Source organism: Corvus brachyrhynchos, unplaced genomic scaffold, assembly GCF_000691975.1.
Source record: "Corvus brachyrhynchos isolate BGI_N302 unplaced genomic scaffold, ASM69197v1 scaffold23, whole genome shotgun sequence".
In the NCBI taxonomy this organism is placed as follows: Eukaryota; Metazoa; Chordata; class Aves; order Passeriformes; family Corvidae; genus Corvus; species Corvus brachyrhynchos.
In genome coordinates this window covers 8,081,626-8,099,464 of record NW_008238983.1, presented here as the reverse complement: position 1 = coordinate 8,099,464, position 17,839 = coordinate 8,081,626, and the positions used below count along the sequence as shown (strand labels likewise).

General features: G+C 41.6%; 1 protein-coding gene across 2 annotated transcripts in view; it reads left to right on the top strand.

Annotated features, from left to right (window-relative positions):
* Positions 1 to 17,311, top strand: part of FAM105A (family with sequence similarity 105 member A) — a 25,831-nt gene extending 8,520 nt beyond the window's left edge. For both annotated transcript variants that reach the window (XM_017738744.1, XM_008637191.2), the window contains exons 2-8: positions 7,916 to 8,075; positions 8,184 to 8,215; positions 8,320 to 8,411; positions 10,545 to 10,694; positions 11,475 to 11,603; positions 13,744 to 14,016; positions 15,100 to 17,311. In XM_017738744.1, coding sequence (XP_017594233.1) covers positions 7,916 to 8,075; positions 8,184 to 8,215; positions 8,320 to 8,411; positions 10,545 to 10,694; positions 11,475 to 11,603; positions 13,744 to 14,016; positions 15,100 to 15,279 — 1,016 coding nt within the window. In that variant the 3' untranslated portion in view covers positions 15,280 to 17,311. The remainder of the gene's footprint in view (positions 1 to 7,915; positions 8,076 to 8,183; positions 8,216 to 8,319; positions 8,412 to 10,544; positions 10,695 to 11,474; positions 11,604 to 13,743; positions 14,017 to 15,099) is intronic.
* The last annotated feature ends 528 nt before the right edge of the window (positions 17,312 to 17,839 follow it).

The window sequence follows — 17,839 nt, the reverse complement described above, 5'->3', positions numbered from 1 at the left end:
TCCGCGTGAGTCGCCGTGTTCATCGGGAGGGGCTGCTGCTTCTTTGGGAGTACGGCACAACGGAGACACGAGACTTGGAAAAATCCCAGCTCCCTGTGGATTTGTGCAGCAGGGCTGGGGCTGCTCCCAAAGTTCCCCCGCCCCAGTGACACAGCCGGACATGTGTTGCAGTGGGGATACTGCAACACGCATATATCAAACCAGGAGTCCCGTGGAAAGGAAATATATATGGACAGACAGATTCTTGATAGCTGTTTCAGAGAGATGTTTATTTCTCCAGCCGCATGGCCGGAGCTCTGCCCAGGAACTGTTCCAGTCACCGGACCAAGGGTCCTTCTGCCCGCGCAGGGAACACAAACCAACCAATGGGAACGAGGCTGAGCAGGGGCAGGGAAACCCCGTGTCTGTGCCCTCAGGGCCCCTCTCCCAGGGCTCCATGGCAGGGGAGGAGACCCCAACACCTTGCACCATTAGGTCCACATCCTTCTTATGTTGGGGGTGCCAAAACTGGATGCAGTACTGCAGGTGGGGCCTCACGACAGTGGAGGGCAGAACCGCCTCCCTCGAATGGTCAGCAAGGTTTTAATTGCTGAGTTTGTGCAAAATTGGCCTTTTGCAAACTTAAAAACTTGGTTCAGGTCTGTCTGTACGACAAAGAGAAGCCCTACCCATTTTCCCCAGTTTTGCTCTGAGCACAGCACCGTGCCATGGGCTTGTTTGTGAGCAGCTTGGAGATATGTTTATTGTCCTGCAATTCTGGTTTCATTTTGTGTCATTTCCTGCACATGAATTTCAGCTGTGATGTTCTTGCCAAAGGCCAAGGCCTTAAAAATAGGGGATTTCATATAAATGAAGAACTTTAAAAATTATACTGCTGGGTTCCACGTCAGAAACTATCCAGTACCCTGTATTTAATTTTCTTACTTTACAAGTGAAAGTAAGTTATGCCTCTGCCAAGTGCCAGCCCCTGAAAAAGAGCTCAGTATGCAGGGTCATACTTAACTATATTTTACAGGGCTGCATGATTCGTATTTTATTTAGTCCTTGCCACATAACTGTCCAGCTTTTAGGCAGTTTGTGCAAATGCAGAGGTGTCAGGGAGCTTTGGTCTCTTGATCCCTGCAACTGATGCCTAGAGTGCTTCGTTTGAAACTTCTCTTGCATCCAAATGTCTGTAAAAATACCAACTGTGCATTAGCAATGACAATAATGACAAGTGATATTATTATGCATAATAATACTACTAATAATTATAATGTGCATTTACAAGTAGACAGCTCCCACACAGAATATTCTGAGTTCTTGAATCACATTTTTATGAAATGTTTTTGTTAGCTATGACTTTGGTATTACACTGAGTGATAGTAACTGAAATGTAAGTTATCTTGATGCAGTCAGTTTTACCTTTCAACAAGACTTTTTTGCTTAAGATTTTAGGCCAGAAGTGCCTGGTAATGCACTCTTGACAAAAAGGCAGAGGACTCCTGTGTGCTTGAGTTAATTAAAATATGCCAGTTTTAAAGTGTTGCCCTTGAAATGATGAAGAGAGAGCAGGGTTTAAACACTCCAGCTGCTTCCATACAAACACCACGAGGTCTGCAGAATAAAGCTGAAGTTTTGGCTTTTGTTAGACTGGACACTGAGAGGCAGGGGGAACGAGATGCAAGACCAATTTCTGCCATTTGCATTCAGGGTGATGGCTTTTATATTTTGCTTTCTTTGGCCTTGCTTTGTGCTTCTAATCTGTCTTGGAAGGAGGGCAAGACACAAAGTAAAACTCCCAAGGAAACAGATAACATTGCTGGAATAACCTCTGCACATAGCTGCTTAGGAAGCACAAGCTTTGTGATCTGGTGTACCACCAGGAGATAGGAACCTTTTGTGATTATTAATTATAAATTATTTGTATTTACTAATCCACGTGAAAAATATGCAGCTCTGCATGGCCTGTACACAGAATCGGGTACACTTAGGAGAGGGCCATGCTCTGGAGACAGACACAAAATCTCTGTGGGGTGCAGCAGTCAGACCCTGTACAGAGATGGGAATGATGAGCGACATGGATGTAGTTTGCTGAGAGGGGCCTGGCTTTCTCCTTGGACAGTAAACAAGCTCAGAAGAGTTGATTTTTTTGTTTGTCATGGGTTACTTGATCCTGCTGTTTTCCTGGATACCAGTTGGGATAACTTTTTATTAACAGTTAGCTTAAAATTTTTTGGACTGTCCTGTGATATGTGCTTACAAAGCATCCAGGCAGGGCCAGGGACACTTCCTGCACTGGGGAATCCCAGGAGTGGGGCAGCTGCCACTGGACCTCTGCCTGGAGAAACCAGGAGGGATGCTGCCTGTGGTATCCCCAGCCTCCTGAGCACCTAATGACTGTGCATTCTTGGAGGGTTGGGTGGTAGGTACAAGTCTTGTGCTGTCTAGCAAACAAGATTTAAAAATCAGGAGGAGGAAAATAATTGTTATGTTTTCTTTTTTCCCCCCTAACCAGGTTTCAGTTATCTAGACACATCCGCATAAAAAGCCCAAGGTATTTATACTTGTCAGCTAGATTTAAGATGTTCAGGAGGAAAGTACTTCCTTTATTCTGTCAGTTTGGATTCAGCATGGCAAAAAAAAAAAAAAAAGGAAAAAGAAAAGTATTTTGAAAATTGTGAAACAACCATGACTGGCATTAGGAATGACTCAGCATGCAACTCTGCAGCAGGCAGAATAAGAATTCTTAGAGTGGGCTTCTTTCAAATAATAGATTTAGTGCATTTACGTAAGTTCTGTTTGAAGTGTACAGGCATTAAATAGCAATTTTGGATGGGAACAGATTTTTTTCCACATTAAGAAAAAACAGTAGCAGAGATTTCAGAGGATTCTTCTTTAAAAGATTATTTTATTATTTTCTTTTTTTTCTTAACTCAGAAATAACCGTTTTAGAGAGATTCATGGTTTTTTAATGGCATGAAATGCTTTTCATGTGTTTCTCATTCAGTATTCTGGACTGTAAATTCTCAAAAGGCTTCTCTCATGTTTTTTCTTACTTAAATGGAAGTGTGGCTAAGCGTTATTCATCTGAAGGTCTTGGATGAAGCACCCTGTGCCTTAAAAAGGAAGCTAAATTGTACAGGAAATGAAGAATTGAACTTTCCTTTTGTTCTCATAGGCATTTGTAGAGAGAAATGGTATGTGCAGGCTAAGGCATGCATTAATACCTTGATTATATAGCTGAAATTGGTTTTGTAAAGGTAGCTCTAGTAGGGTATATTTTAGATGATCACATGGTGGGTAAGAACACATTATGGTTGTTGCTGCACAGTAGGAATAAGTATGTGTCCCAGCTGGATAGATGCATTAACACCAGCAGTTCCTGTTGATGATCAGGGGGTCCGAAGAAGGCTGCCAGCTCTATATTCTCTGTATTTTTCTGAAAGAAGACTGAGGGAGCTAAGAGGGCAGTTGGGACAGCCCTATGCAGAACAGCTGTGCAAATAAAACCCTTCTTGCGACTGATGGGACTCAGTGTTACCAAAACTATTCTGTTTGCTAGGTAATTGTGTGATTCTAGATATGGTTTGGGGTTGGGATTCTGGTTTGTTGGTTTGGTTTGTTTTTTTTTTTTTATTAGAAGAGATCTGATCAGCAGACATGGTTGAACTTTTGATAAGTCACTGACGATTACCATCTTTGTCTGTAAATTATTTTCTTTTTCTTATTATACCAAGGAGAGATCCTCATCTCTCCTGTTTGTTAGAACAGGTGAATGTTGCTTAACAAGTTGACGTTGCTTTACTCTGTAAAGGAAGGGATTTGTAATGAAATAGTTACTGAATTAAGCAGTGCTTCCCACATATCTTGGTATGTGTTTGATCTGTTTTCAGTATTTTTTATGTTTTTGGTGTGGTGCTGATAATAAACTGGGAAATCAAAGAGTTTGTAATCTCTTGGCACCACTTAAAAAGGCATATTTCTGTTTTCTAAACTCTAATGGGATATAATCTTTTGTAGGTATTGAATTTGAAAAATTAATAATAATAATAATTTTTCTGTGTCTTCCTCTTGGCTCATTCAGTTGAAGTCTTTGTACACATGTGCATCATGCTTGTGCTTGCTCTATAAGGGTAAGTTTGTTTGTTTTCCCTTGAAAGAGGGACTTAGCCTGTTCTGTAACATACCTTGGTATTGATGGTGTATAATCTGGAAAAAAGCAGTGTGCAACAACGTGAAGAGAACTCTGCATGCACACCATGAACACAGGCAGACTTGGATCTCCATGCCAAGCTGTGCATGTCTCAGTTGAGGGGTCTCCCTGCCTACTTTTGCACCCAACAGAGGAGGGAGAAGGAATGCTACAGGTGGGCAGCAGGATGGCTGGAACAGAGGGGTCCCACATTCTGCCTCCCTCTTTGAATGAGGGTATACCTGCTTTTAGGGAACTAGGAACATAGTTTTGTGTGATGGGAGTATGAAACCTGGCCACTTTATGGTGACAAGTCCTGTGTCCTGCTTTCAGTACCAAAAAGAGGGTGAAGAGGAATGTCCCGAAAAGAAATCATTCTGTCAGGTTTTAATTTGGGAAGATGCTCTGTTATCTTTCTGATGGCCTTGTTAACGGCATGGAGAAAAAAAGTAAAGGGGGAATGTGCCATCAGACATGCTGGAATATTCAGTAGTGCATACAGTGCTCTCTACTAGTTCCCAAGCTGATCTCTGACATTTTGCATTTTGTCAATTATGAGTATTTAAGGTGGCAGCCTCCAAAAAAGTTGTGAGAGTGTCAAATGTGAAGCAAATCCTTTAGAGATTCTTCCTGACTTACTTGAGAATGAAATATGTTGCAGGTGTCACTTACCTTTTTTATGGCCTCTTTTGTTGGTTGTCTTCTTCTGTGTGTCTCTCCTGCTGACTTTGCAGGAGGGAAAAAGCTTAAGGCTTGGCACTAGCAGGAAGCTGATGTGGCATGAAAAGAAAACATGGTGAACTACTTGCATTGTAAGATAAACACTGCTATCAGCTCCTACTCCAGCACTGTTCAGCCTCTGTTCTTCCAAATTTCTGCATGGCAAGAGTCAGGCCTCCCTGTCTTTATACTGATGCTCACAGTCAGTCTTCAAGAAGATGGGAGCCCAGCAGCTGGTCACAGCAGCAAATGCTCCTGGCACTGCCTCCTGAAGAACTGGATGAATTGTGCCCATATCCCAGAGGATGGATTTGCTTTAAAAATCTATGGGTTTATTTTACTCCCCCCACTAATGTGTTATTAATTTAATTGCTCATTGGTTTCTGAAGAATTTTGGAGGGTGCAGGGAGGGGGAGTGGAAAGATCTATTTTAAGCTGCCACCTTTTTTAATTTATGCTCATGATGTATTTTTACCAGCAGTACTTTGCAATCCAACTGCTACTTCTAAATGTCATTTACTTGAATAAAAAATGTAATTAATTTCTAAGTGTGACATAAGCACTGAAAGTATTAACTGAATCACAAAGTGCTGTTTGAACAGCAGCTTTCCCATGACAGGAGGGAAAGTTTATGAAGTCCAAGGTATGCTGCAATACAAGTGTAGCAAAAATACTCAAAACCACTTGTTTGCAGGTTTTCCCATCACCCACTAGGCTTTCTATTAGGGAAATACCTATTTATAAATCCCCCATATTAAATAAAAATGGGTGAGCAATATTTGATTATCTTGTGTTCTCTGACACTGATTTGTGTTTCTGATGGAAATCAGTAAGTCTGCTTCCCAGCACTCCTTCAAGAGCAGTTGCTCAAGCACCTGTTAACCATGTGCATTGGAAGAGAGCTTGTTGAACTCCAATAGTCTGAGGTTTTTTCAGGATTATTACCATCAAAACGTTTTCAAAAGATTGCTTGATTCAGTGTAAAAGCTGATGTGGAGCTCTCATCTTTCTGCCTGTAGAAGGAGTGAAGGAAGAAATTTTGCATTCACATGTATTTCTTGGTACTCCATAATGCAAAGTATGTAATTTTAACAGATGGATCAGCTCTTAATTTTTTTATAGACCCAGTTTGTTCAGAATCAAAAGTGGGAGTGGGCCATACAGTCATTTTAAGTAATGAAATGAAAGTCTGCTGCAACTTCCCTTTGATACTGTGTATTTAAATTGGTGTTAATTTCAGTCATCATTGGTTTGCATACAACACTGTAAATCCAGAAAACCCACTGATCTATGGGCTGAACAATGTCTGTGAGCCATCAGGTTCCGTTCTAGTTGACAGAAGGTTCAGTTATTCACAGTCCACTGAGGTTTTTTTCAGTGCTGATACTTTTATGCTACAGAAGAGAGAGAAGAAATTGTGATGGCTTGATTCTGCTGGGATTGTTATTTCTCAGTTGTTCTCTAGGTAGAAGTTTGTGTGCTTATTGAGAATGTACCCACTGGTGTCCCTCAGTGGGAAGTGTGAGTGTGTGTATATGTGTGTGTGCGTTTTAAGTGGGAGTATCTGGTTTTTCCATGAGGTTTTCCATTTCCAAACTTACACCTGAGGTTTTGTTGTCTGTTACTTGGCATCAATAATAAACATTTTCTGGAGCTTCAGAACTAGCACCCCAACCCCACCTCTGATAACATCGTTAACAGTTTGTTGACACTTTTTTATTTACAGCTCTTGACCTGCTTTTAGTTCATGGGCAAGATGAGGTGTGGGTCTCATCACCAGATGACTAGCACATCTTGTAATAAAACTTCTTCAAACAACAGATTATTGGGAAAAGCCCAGTATAAGCAGTGCTCCATATACATGCAACAGTGCCCATAAAAATGAGCGCATCACTGTTTATCTTGTGGCTAAGGTTGGAATTGATATATAACTCTTTGACTGGATTGTTGTCCACAGTGCATGGGCTTAACTTTCTTGGAAAACTTAAGCCCCTCTTAAATTTCCTGTTAAAGCCAGGAGGGGCAGAAGTTCAGCTGACATAAAACTATGTGGAATGAGTAATTCCCTCTGCAGATTCCCTGGAGAAGGATCTTTTCAGCCTCCTCTGCGGATGTCTTTACAAAAAGTTGAGTTCTCCTGAAGTTTTGTACTAAATCAATAAATAAGTTAATAACAGAGCAGCTGTTCATCATGAGCCCTGGGAATTTCCTATATTCAAATTTCTTCCAGAGGACAAATTTCTCACTTAGGCAGCAGATACTGCCTTTGTCAACTATTTAGTCTCCAGGCCCTCTCTCACTTGTAGGTCTTCTTCTCAACAACAGAAAACTGTAACCTTCCCTAACCTTGTCTGTAATGCCAAGGGCGCGACAGAATCTTGTCCTTGTTTATGTCTGTGAAGAACAGTGAGCATGCTCCCCCTTCGTGATGATCTCCTGAGCTTCTTTCTACCAAATCCCTGGAGAGGATCTTTCTCTGGAGTTTTAAATTGACCCTAAACTTACCCAAATTGAGGCAGGAGCATTCCTTTAATTCCCCAGGCAGTCGTATGATGCTTAGTCAGCTAATATTGCCTTATATGGCCCATTTGTTGACTACAAGTAAGTCCTAGGAACCCCTGGTCTTTAAACCATGACTTAGAGACAAAATAATGACAGTACAGGTCTCTAGATCAGCACATGCTGAAGTAAACAAAAGTAATTTGGGGTTTTCTGTTATTGAGCAGTGTCTTTGATACCAGTCCCCCTGTGACTCCATTTTAACTATATATGTAGCCTTCACTGTGTGCAGAAAAGCATGGAAATGTGAACTATGTGCACCCAAATCCCTAAACCTCGGAGAACTAAGTATATAAATTATGTGTATTAAGTAAAATATAATCTTTTGCATGTCATGTTTTGTGTTTCATTTGAAGTGGTATCATACTTGAATGATCTTTCTTTTTGTAAGAAAACAAATAGAAATAAGTACTTCAAAATAGTGCTAAGATTCTTCCCTCTCTCTTTTTATCCCTATTTTAGGAAGGCATGAGGTGTGGTCCTGGAAAACAGCCAGCAAGGAATCCTTGTGTCTCATGTGGCAAAAAGTGAAAGTGCAGCTAATGTTAAGCATGACTTTGCTCACCACTGTTTTTTGGTATTGCAGAAGGCTATACAGCTTTTTAGCACGGCTACTGAAATGGTAGGTTTTTATTATGCAGACTTTAATCTTCCACACTGTTGCTTATTTCAGTAAATACTGACCGTTGACGCCTCCTTGTTGACACCTGTTCTATCATTTATATTTCAGGTGGAGCAACTATCTTCAGAGGAAACTCATAAGTAAGCTTTTTGTTGTCACTCCACATTCATTAATCACCCCCGCAACGCCCCTTCAGTTGCAGAACAGCAGAACGTAACTGATCTGTGAATCAATCTCAATTTAGGGAATCTCAGTGTACTGCCAGAAGTTGATCTACTTGGTTATAGTGCGAGAGAATGGAAAGGAGAAACAAAGCAGGCCAAACAGATAAGGGAGGTAAGAGTTAAATTTTAATCTCTGCATGAAGACAGGGGAGAACCAGCACCTGGGAAAGGAATAGCACTCCCAGTGCAAACAGCTGCAGCAGCTATCAAAGCCTGCTACACTGGCTAGTTAAATGAAAAGCAAAAGGGACAGCATGAACATGGGTCTAAATAAAGAGTGCAGTAGTACAGGTCAAAATGCAGATCAGGTTTTAGTCTTGCGTATATTCTGAATTCCCTCTTCTAGCACCAGCGACCTTTAACAGGAAGAATCATCCCCAGTGCTAAATAATTTGGTCTTAGGTACTGTCACTTTGCCAGCCTTTGATTTAAGGTAAAAACTCTTATTCCAGGGAGGAAGGAAGCACCACATCCATTTCTCTTCCAAGTTCTGAAGATCCATGCTTGGCAGCCTTCCCCTCTCCACCATCGTCAGCTGCAACTGGGGGCAGGCAGGGCAGGAGCTGGCATCTGACCTGTGCCAGCTTGGGTGGTGCCCAGCAGGCAGGGAGCTGGGGTGCTGGATGGTGGCCATCCCATGCCTTTGGGCACAGTCCCTCTGCTCCAGCTCTGCACCCCAGCCCAGGTGCTTCTGTGCCTGTGTCTTCCCCTGCACAGGGTGCTGCTGGCAAGACAGGCAGTTGACTGCACCAGTGTATTTGACATGTATGTGGCTTTAGGTCATGGTATCAGAATCACAGGGCAAATGCATACCAAGAAGGACTTAAAGGGTAAAAAGAAGCTGTTAAGGATAAACAGTAGCATAAGGGGGTTGTAGAAAAAAGAGGATAGTTTTCAAAAAGCTGGAGTTGTGCTCAAGTGATGAACAGAGAAAAGATCCAGTTTTGCCATGTTAAATGCAAGAACATAGCAGTGCCAAAAGTTCACAGAACAACAAACGAGGCTGAAAACTATTTGGAGGAGCAAGTAACAAAAGACACCAGAACTTCTAATAAATTTGCAAGCCCATACTGGGCAAAAAGCCTTTCAGAAAATCCATGAGCCTTCTGGATGACCAGACCTGAAAAGGAGACTACTGTGTATGGAGCAGCCAGTGGATGTCTGGTTACATCAGCTAGAAGTTGCCATGGTAAAGGAGCACATTTTAGGATGAGATCTTATGAGATCCTTAACCAGCATAACATGCTTGCTGTCTCCAAAAGGGGCAGTCCCATGTTTGCCTTGTCTCTTTGTCTTTCTCGCCTTGTTCTAGCTAAGCAGTCCCTCTCCCTCTTTTGTGCTGGCTCTCCTCTTTTGGACGTGGTCCACCTAGATGGTGAGCTGATAAGGCAGGTCATCCAGAAAGAGCGTTCTCTGAGGCCCTCAACCTTGCTGAAGCAGCAGGAAGCTCCCCCAGCAGGAAGAGTTCTGTAGGCTTACTATCTCCGCTGATACAGTAAGAGTAAGGGGACAGAGTGCAGCTGAGAAGTGGTGGTGGGATGTGGTGATGAGGCAACCAAGATAAAAGAGGATGAGGGATTGAGACCATCCTGCTGTCCCCTTCGGGAAGCAAACTGGAAGTGATAGAGCAGCCAGTGGGACTGTAGAGTCCTCTCCCTAATTCTCTGCCAGTTTATTGCTCAGAATTGTCTCCACAAGGGCTCAGATGGCAGCCAGAGGTAATGCAGAGTGTGTAGCTGGACAAGGGCCGTCCGCTTCAGCACAGAGCTCCCAGATCTGCTCAGCCTCAGGTCAGTGTTGCACGATGGATTCAGGTCAATGTAAGGAGATGTTTTTGCCAAAAGGAGTTTTCTCCAGATACCTGTTCCTGCCCTTTTGCTGCTGCATCTCACAGGTCAGTACAAATTGTAAAGCAGTTGAGGTTAATGCTGTTATGACACAGAAATCTTTGCTGATCTGCTGTAATTTGGTTGACCATGTGAATGTTTACAGTAGCAGCAGTGCAGAGACTTGAACAAGCTGCTGGGTTTGGAAAGAATGCAGAATCGCTCTTAAGGGGCAGCGCCAGTCTAAGGTGTTTACAAAAACATGGTGTTTAACATTTTTGTGTATATAAATCTTAAAAACATACACTCTCATTCCCCTAGCTCCCTCTTATGAGTTGTTTGGAATTGGACTTCAAACAACATGGGTTTTTTCCAAGATTTAATGTTTTTATTGCTAATTTTTCTTGGTCTCTTTCTAGGCATATGAAGAGTTGTATAGAAGCTGTCATATCAAATACCTGAGACAACTCAAGAGGGACAACTATAGTGTAGTAAGAGCGGTGCTTTTTCAGATATTCAGCCAAGGCATTCCTTTTCCTTCGTGGATGAAGGAAAGAGATATATTGAAGGTAAAATTCATTTCCTAAATGAACACATTTCAGCTATCCATGCACAGCAGAAGGAAGCTCTGTTCAGTGTGAAAAGTGATATGTTGGCTGTCGAAGTGGAGAATCGTTATCAGAATTTAAAGAGAAGTTTTTCAAACCCATTGAACTACATTTAATTGAAAAACTGTCCCTGATCTAAATACACCAATGTGAACACGAGTCTAAATGATGTAAAAAAAAAAAACCAACAGTAAAAGTGAATGGATGAATGTTACTGCCATTCTGCTAGATGTCACTCCCTAAACACAACAGGTTATTTGAATCCTCCCCATCCACATCCATGCAAAGTTCAGTGGTCACTTGGGAGCTGCTGTATTGCTGGAGCAGCAGAAATCCTGCCCTGGGCTCCAGGAGCTACAGCAGGAGATAGTGGCAGGGAGGTGGGATCTATAGCTGCTGCCTGTAGAGGTGTGTGTGCAGACTGGAAGGTGTCTGTAATCCTAAATACCTCTCTGAATTTGGAAGTATCCAGCTTTTCAAAGTGTGAGTTATATATTTTGCTGACAGCATATTTTCATCTTTTTTTTGGCTGTCCCTGTTTTAAAAGTTTCTTAAGGACCTGGCAGTTAAGTGGATCCTCCTTCACAGCATTTGAGTTGTGAGGTCCATTTACTTGGTTGTTTGAACTGTACAAACAGCTGATAGAACCACATCGTAAATTCTATGTAGACAAGTTTATATAAACTTATACTGTACTTCTTGTTATGGTTATGATTAGCTTGCCTTTTGTTTTTTTCCCAGCTCCCTGAAAAGCTTTTGTATTCTCAAGGTTGTAACTGGATTCAGCAATACAGTTTTGGGCCAGAAAGATACACAGGTCCCAATGCCTTTGGGAAGTTGCGCAAATGTATGGAGGCATTAAAGACAAATGTGAGTATCTAGGAGATGGTTGGGAGAAATAAAAGCCCTGAGAAATGGGTTCAGACAGAGTTAAGGAACTGCTCCTGGTTACATATTTGTGGGGCAGTCAGGCCTCCCTCCCAGGTTCAGACTGCAGAGTTGCTGGGAAGGCCATCACCTCTACTGCAGGGGAATCCAGCTTTTGGTGATCCACTGGGGCAAGTACTCAGGAGTCCTCTGCAAGTTAAGGAGGCCACTCTTCCCACAGCTAGCCCTTGCTATCAAGTGGCTCCTGCAGTATCTCATCATTTTGATTAAAAATAAACATGCTGTATGAGATGCTTCTGGATTCCCTCCCCTGACGGGAAGGAGGAAACAAACAGTGCGTTTTCTTCTAAAACTATTGTGTTTTCTTTGGTTCTACCCCCATTAAATGTTGTAATTATCCATTTTTGCTTCAATTTCTTTCTGTAAGCTTAAGCACTTGATTGCAAAGAGCTGTCAGCCTCACCGCCCCCTCTGCTCAGCATTGCCAGATTGCCATAATTCCCAACTCAGGACTATAATTCTTATTTATGTATTTAAAACTTGGGGAGATTTAGTAGCCCCAAAGCCTTCTGAAACAGAGATAAAGAGTTGGCCTGTCAAGACCTTGCACCTTTCTTGAGCTCCTCCGGGGTTTCTGTGCATCTGCAGTGATAGTAATTGTTAACTTCAAAAACCCCCCCAAACCCCAAACAGACTAATACAAGCTCTGGTAACAAAGCATTAGTAAGAAAAAGAGGGAATTAAAATAGAGATCTGGTCCCTTGCCTGCACCTTTGCTGTGCCAAAGTGACAGCTGCCTGTCTTCCTGAGTTGTGCCTAGTAGTGGTTATGTGCAGTTATGATTTTGTTTTGGTTGGTCTTTGCATTTCCCAGTGTTGGGTTATTTGGCTTTTATTTTTAGCTTGTTGTAGTTCTTTTAGCTGAATGCAGTTTAAATGCATGAAAAGGATATGCATGAAGCATTTAAACTGGATTTTTTTTAAAGAAAAAGGTTTCCAGTCAGGAGAATGAATAAATCCTTGCAATTAAAAAATTGTTTCGAAGCAACTCTGTGATGGATTATGCTGTTACTGGGCATGAGGTCTAGCTCCCAACTTCATTTTATTTTTATAAAGATGGTGTTTGGCCAATGAGATGGATTTTTGCCTATTTTCACTAACAGGGTTCCCTGCTGCCTTTCCCAGCTCCATTGTCATAGAATCATTTAGGTTGGAAAAGACCTTTAAGATCATCAAGTGCAACCATTAACCCAGCACTAAACCATGCCCACAAGTGCCAACATTTACACTTCTAAATATCTCCAGGGACAGTGACTCAACCACTTCCCTGGACCACCTGTTCCAATGCTTGACAACACTTTCAATGAAGAATTTTTTCCTAGTATCCAATCTAAATCTCCCCTGGCAAGACTTCAGGCCTTCTCCTCTTGCTCTATGACATGTTAGTTGGGAGAAAAGGCTGACCCCCACCTGGCTACACCCTCCTTTCAGGTAGTTGCAGAGAGTGATAAGATCTCCTCTTGAGCCTTGCTTTCTCCAGGCTGAACAACCCCAGCTCCTTCTACTGCTCCTTGTAAGATGTGCTCCAGACCCTTCCCCAGCTGCCCTTCTCTGAACTGGCTTCAGTCCCTCAATGTCTTTCTCATAGTGGGGACCCAAAACTGAACACAGGTCTCCAGGTGTGGCTTCACCAGTGCCAAGCACAGGGGGACAACCACACCCTGGTCCGCTGACCACACTACTGCTGATACAGGCCAGGGTGCCCTTGGCCTTCTTGGCCCCTGGGGTACACACACTGGATCATGTTCAGCTGCAGTTGACCAGCACCTGCACTTTTCCACCCTTTTCCATTGAGCCACTTTCCAGCCACTCTGCCCCCAGCCTATAGCACTGCCTGGGGTTGCTGTGACCCAGGGTCAGGACCCAGAACTTGGCCTTGTTGAACCTCAAACCATTGGCCTTGGTCGCACTGGGGGCTGCTGCCTGCAAATGCTGTTGGGACTGGGCAGTGTTGGTTAATAGATGCTTTACACTTAGACCACGCTTCTGTTCCTGTTTTTCAATCTTTTGTGTGTCAAATAGGATTTGTAATAATTTTATTAATATTCTTGTGTGCTTTCCAGTGGGCTGAAATAAGTGCCACAAGAGATCATGAAGAAAGAGGAAACCTGTGTAATGCACTGTTTTCTGATGAGAGCAAGGAATACAAACTATACGAGGCCATAAAATTCATCATGCTCTATGAAGTTGTTGAAGCCTATGAGCAGATAAAGAGTAGGGAAGAACCCGTACACAACCTTTTTAGCCTTCTCTTTGCTCGTGACTCTTCATCTGACCCTCTGAGTTTCATGATGAATCATCTGAACTCCATAGGTGACTCTATTTGCCTAGACCAGGTAAGGATAGAAATGAAAAACAAATCACAAAACTTATTCTATCTTTGTAGTGATTAGGTGATTCTATCATACACCATCCATGCTGGTTGGCCAGTTTTTTAAAATATGAGATATGGGGAAATGGATTTAGGAAAGCCTTCCAGGAAAAAAAATGTAGTAAGACTGGACCAAAAAGTGCTACAGGCTGTCAATAAGACATAGTTTAGAACAATAATAACTTTGATATGTAAAATAATTTTAGATTATGCTGTTTTGACCTGTTGTTCTGCTTTTCCTATCTGTTCCACTATGCCAAACCCTGTAGCATCACTCTTTTTTCTCTCCACCCTTTGGTTCTGGTGAGATGTCTGTTAAGAGTAGGTAATAAGAACTCGAGTATTCACCTTTATATGTTAAGGTTTTTGTTTCCTATTTAATAATTAGTGAGGAGTTAAGTGCTGACATCTAAACTCCCCACTACCCTTTGCATATGGTTTCACTTTCCAATGGTTTAAATTATTTTTTATAATCAATTTCAGTTATCAACTGTTACATGATGCAGTCCGCTTTAGCAGCAGTTTGATTATAACTGGACAAGTTCTGGTCTGTGGCTATGCCCAAGGATATGAACTTTTCCCAAACCTTTTTTCCGGATTAAGCAATCCATAGCAAGAAGTATCAATGAAGATGCCAGTTCTCCAGTTTCATATATGTGAAGTACCAGGAAACTTTCTCCTTTTGCTATTATGTTTTCCATATGTAGCAAGTGATCACAAGGTGGCAGGCTTCCCATTTTATCAGGGTGTATCAATCTTGATAACAGCTAGTTCTTTCTGACTCCCCAATAAGCTGTGTCAACTGGCTTGGGAGCAGGTTATGTTGTACGGTGTCAGGTGGAGGAGGAATGTTTCCATGCAAAAGAGAAGTGGAAGAAGGGCTGTTGGGAATGCCCTCAAACTTTTTTCTTATTCCACTCGCAAAAGGACCCCCTTTTATTCCTTGTCTGCTGTTTTGAAGCTAAATGACTTGCCTTAACTTGGATTATCTCCAGTTTAGTTTTCAAAGTCTAGAAATAAATGTCTTACAGACTTCTTTCATTTTTAGGTTGAACTGTTTCTTCTTGGATACTTACTTGAAGTAAGGATACGAGTTTACAGACTGCATAGGTTTAATACTGAGGAATTTCAAGTAAACTATCCAGATGAATACCGAAGGGAATGGAATGAGATTTCTCTCCTGACTGAGGATGACCGCTACTATCACATCCCCCTTTTCAGAACGTGAAGGACCAGTGACTTTTTTTTTTCCTTTGTATAATATAGTGAGTGACCAATTCCAGTGAATTAGGTTTCTAATCAGCAGCAGTAAAATCTTGAGAATGCTCATTAATGATTACAAAATGATTTATGGGTTTATTGTGTAAACATTTTGCTTTCCCATTGCAGCCCAGTTCACCATCAGTCAGCCATAAAAAATATAAAATATATTGCTGTACTGTCTGGGGCAAAAAAAATGACAACATTTGAGGGTTGTCAGACAAGAAAAATTGGACTGCCTGACAACGAAGGCAAAGGTCATGCTGGGTTTTCCACTGCTAGCCGAAGGGTTTACTCTGACATCCATGGATGGGTTAAACTCAAGTGCCTAAAGCAATGACTGCCTTTCGCTACTCCTGTCTGTCTCTAGCTAGGGAGGATGAATCACACAGGAAGCAACTCCCGGGGTCCCACAGTTTATACTCCAGGCTATTTAACTTGCATTGCCTTGGGATGGGAGGATATAAACTGGGGCCTCTGCATGGCTGCTTCAAATCCACTTGGCTTCCCTTGTTGCTGGAACGCCTCTCTCCAGGGACAGGCAGAGCAAGCAGCTGCAGGCTGTACTTACTTCAGACATGGGAAACGGACCTGTCTGCGCCCAGCAGCGATACCTGAAGGTGAACAACTGTAACACAGGGGGAAAAAAATCAACACACGAGAATGCTGTGCCAGATGAATGGAAGAGCTCCTGTGTAAGTCAGGAAAGTACATTGCTTTCTCTGAGGTAAAAAGGGCAGCGTTAATAGGTCACACGCAACAGAGTTAGACCCAGTACCTGCGTATGGCTTTTGTCAACTTGTAAATCCTTTAAGGGCTGATTTCAACATTACCTGCCAAGATTTCCTTTGCAAGTAATCTGAGAAAGTTGTGCATGGAATGCATGCACAAACACTGCATTTTCAGAAAATAGTAATTTTCTGTGGATTATGTGAATTCAGCAGTGTTGCAAACGTGTTGTGTCCTCAGATTATGTATTAATCTCCTTGCCTAGAATTGCTATCTTTAATTTAGACCTCTGTGTTTAAAGAAGTCTGTCCAGGACAAGTAAATGAGATTTACCTTACTAGATGGAACATTTTGCTCAGTTCTGTTTTCTAAAAGAATCAATGTGTTTTGATTATTTCAAAATAAGGGACCTTAACTTGAAGAAGTATTAGATCTCGCAAAATATTTGTGAAAAGCTTACAATCCCCAGGCTAATGGTTGTATTGAAGAGGGTGGGTGGGATTTATTAAGAAACAAAGCCTCCCCTTATCCTAGAGGTATGGGGACAGGCAGGTTTGTTTTTTTAAACCTGCAGGATAAAATGCATGCCAGTAGCAAAAATGTGAACAAAGCCTGCAGGAGCTAAAGCAATTGCATGAGGTTTCTTCATGGTAATGCTTGGAGTCAGTGGACAGTGCTCAGTTCCTTTGTGTAAAGGAAAGCAATTTTATTCCTTACACTCCTTTTATTTGTGTGTATATGTGTGTATATATATATATATATTTATAAATACAAACACCTGAGTTCTGCATTGTAGATGTCTTGTTTCCTGAAAGTTTGAGTTCAGTTTTGTTGAATGATTTGTAGATTTTAAATAAGAAGTCTTGATAGCTGTAATAATTTCACCTCATCAAAACCTGCATAGCAAGTACTTTATTTATTAAAAGGAAGTTTTTTCACTGAATGATATAATTTTCTTACTTTAGATTTGGTTCTGCTCTGCATGGGAAAAAGTTATAATACTTAAATGTAGAGTATTGTTATCTATTTTGCATCAACAGGAGCATTTACAGTTATCAATAAACTTGTCTGTTTTATTCTTGTTTTGGTACAAACAGACATACCAAAAAAAGTATGTATTTTTGTAGTGGACTTTTTAATGATTTACATATTATTTGTGTTTCGGAATACAAAAGCATTACAGCTGAAAGTGATAAATTGTGAAAATGTACATTTTTGTGACCTTGAGCATATTAATAGTGGGGAATTAATAAAAATCTAAGACAGTGGAATTTATCTCGCCAATTTGGATGTTTGCATCTGAACCAGGGCTCTCTGCCTTGTCAGTGGAAGGCAATGGCACATGGACAGCCAGAGGGGATGGGTCTCTAGAAGGGACTGGTTCTCTTCATTGGCTGTAGCAGGAGCTGGCAGTGACCAGCATAAATCTCTGCCCTAGATATTTGAAGTTAGGTGAGACTAATATTGTCCCAAGTATCCGGAAAGGACATACTGAAACAGATTTGCCGCCTTATCAGGTGTCAGAGGTGCCAGCCAAATCATGCCAGGAACAGAAATGGGAGGTGAAAACAGAGGAGCTTCAAGTGAGGATAATCACAATTCTTAGAGGTAAATGCAGAGAGAACTCCTTAAGAAACACTGAGACAGATTTGAGGCTGCACTGAGTTTTAACCAGGTTCCCTGATAATATATTTTACATATATATAAAGCAAAAAGTACATATCTGTTTACATATAAATAAATACATGTATATATATATGTGTGGGGTTGTGTGTATATAAGAAAAATGCATAAAAAAG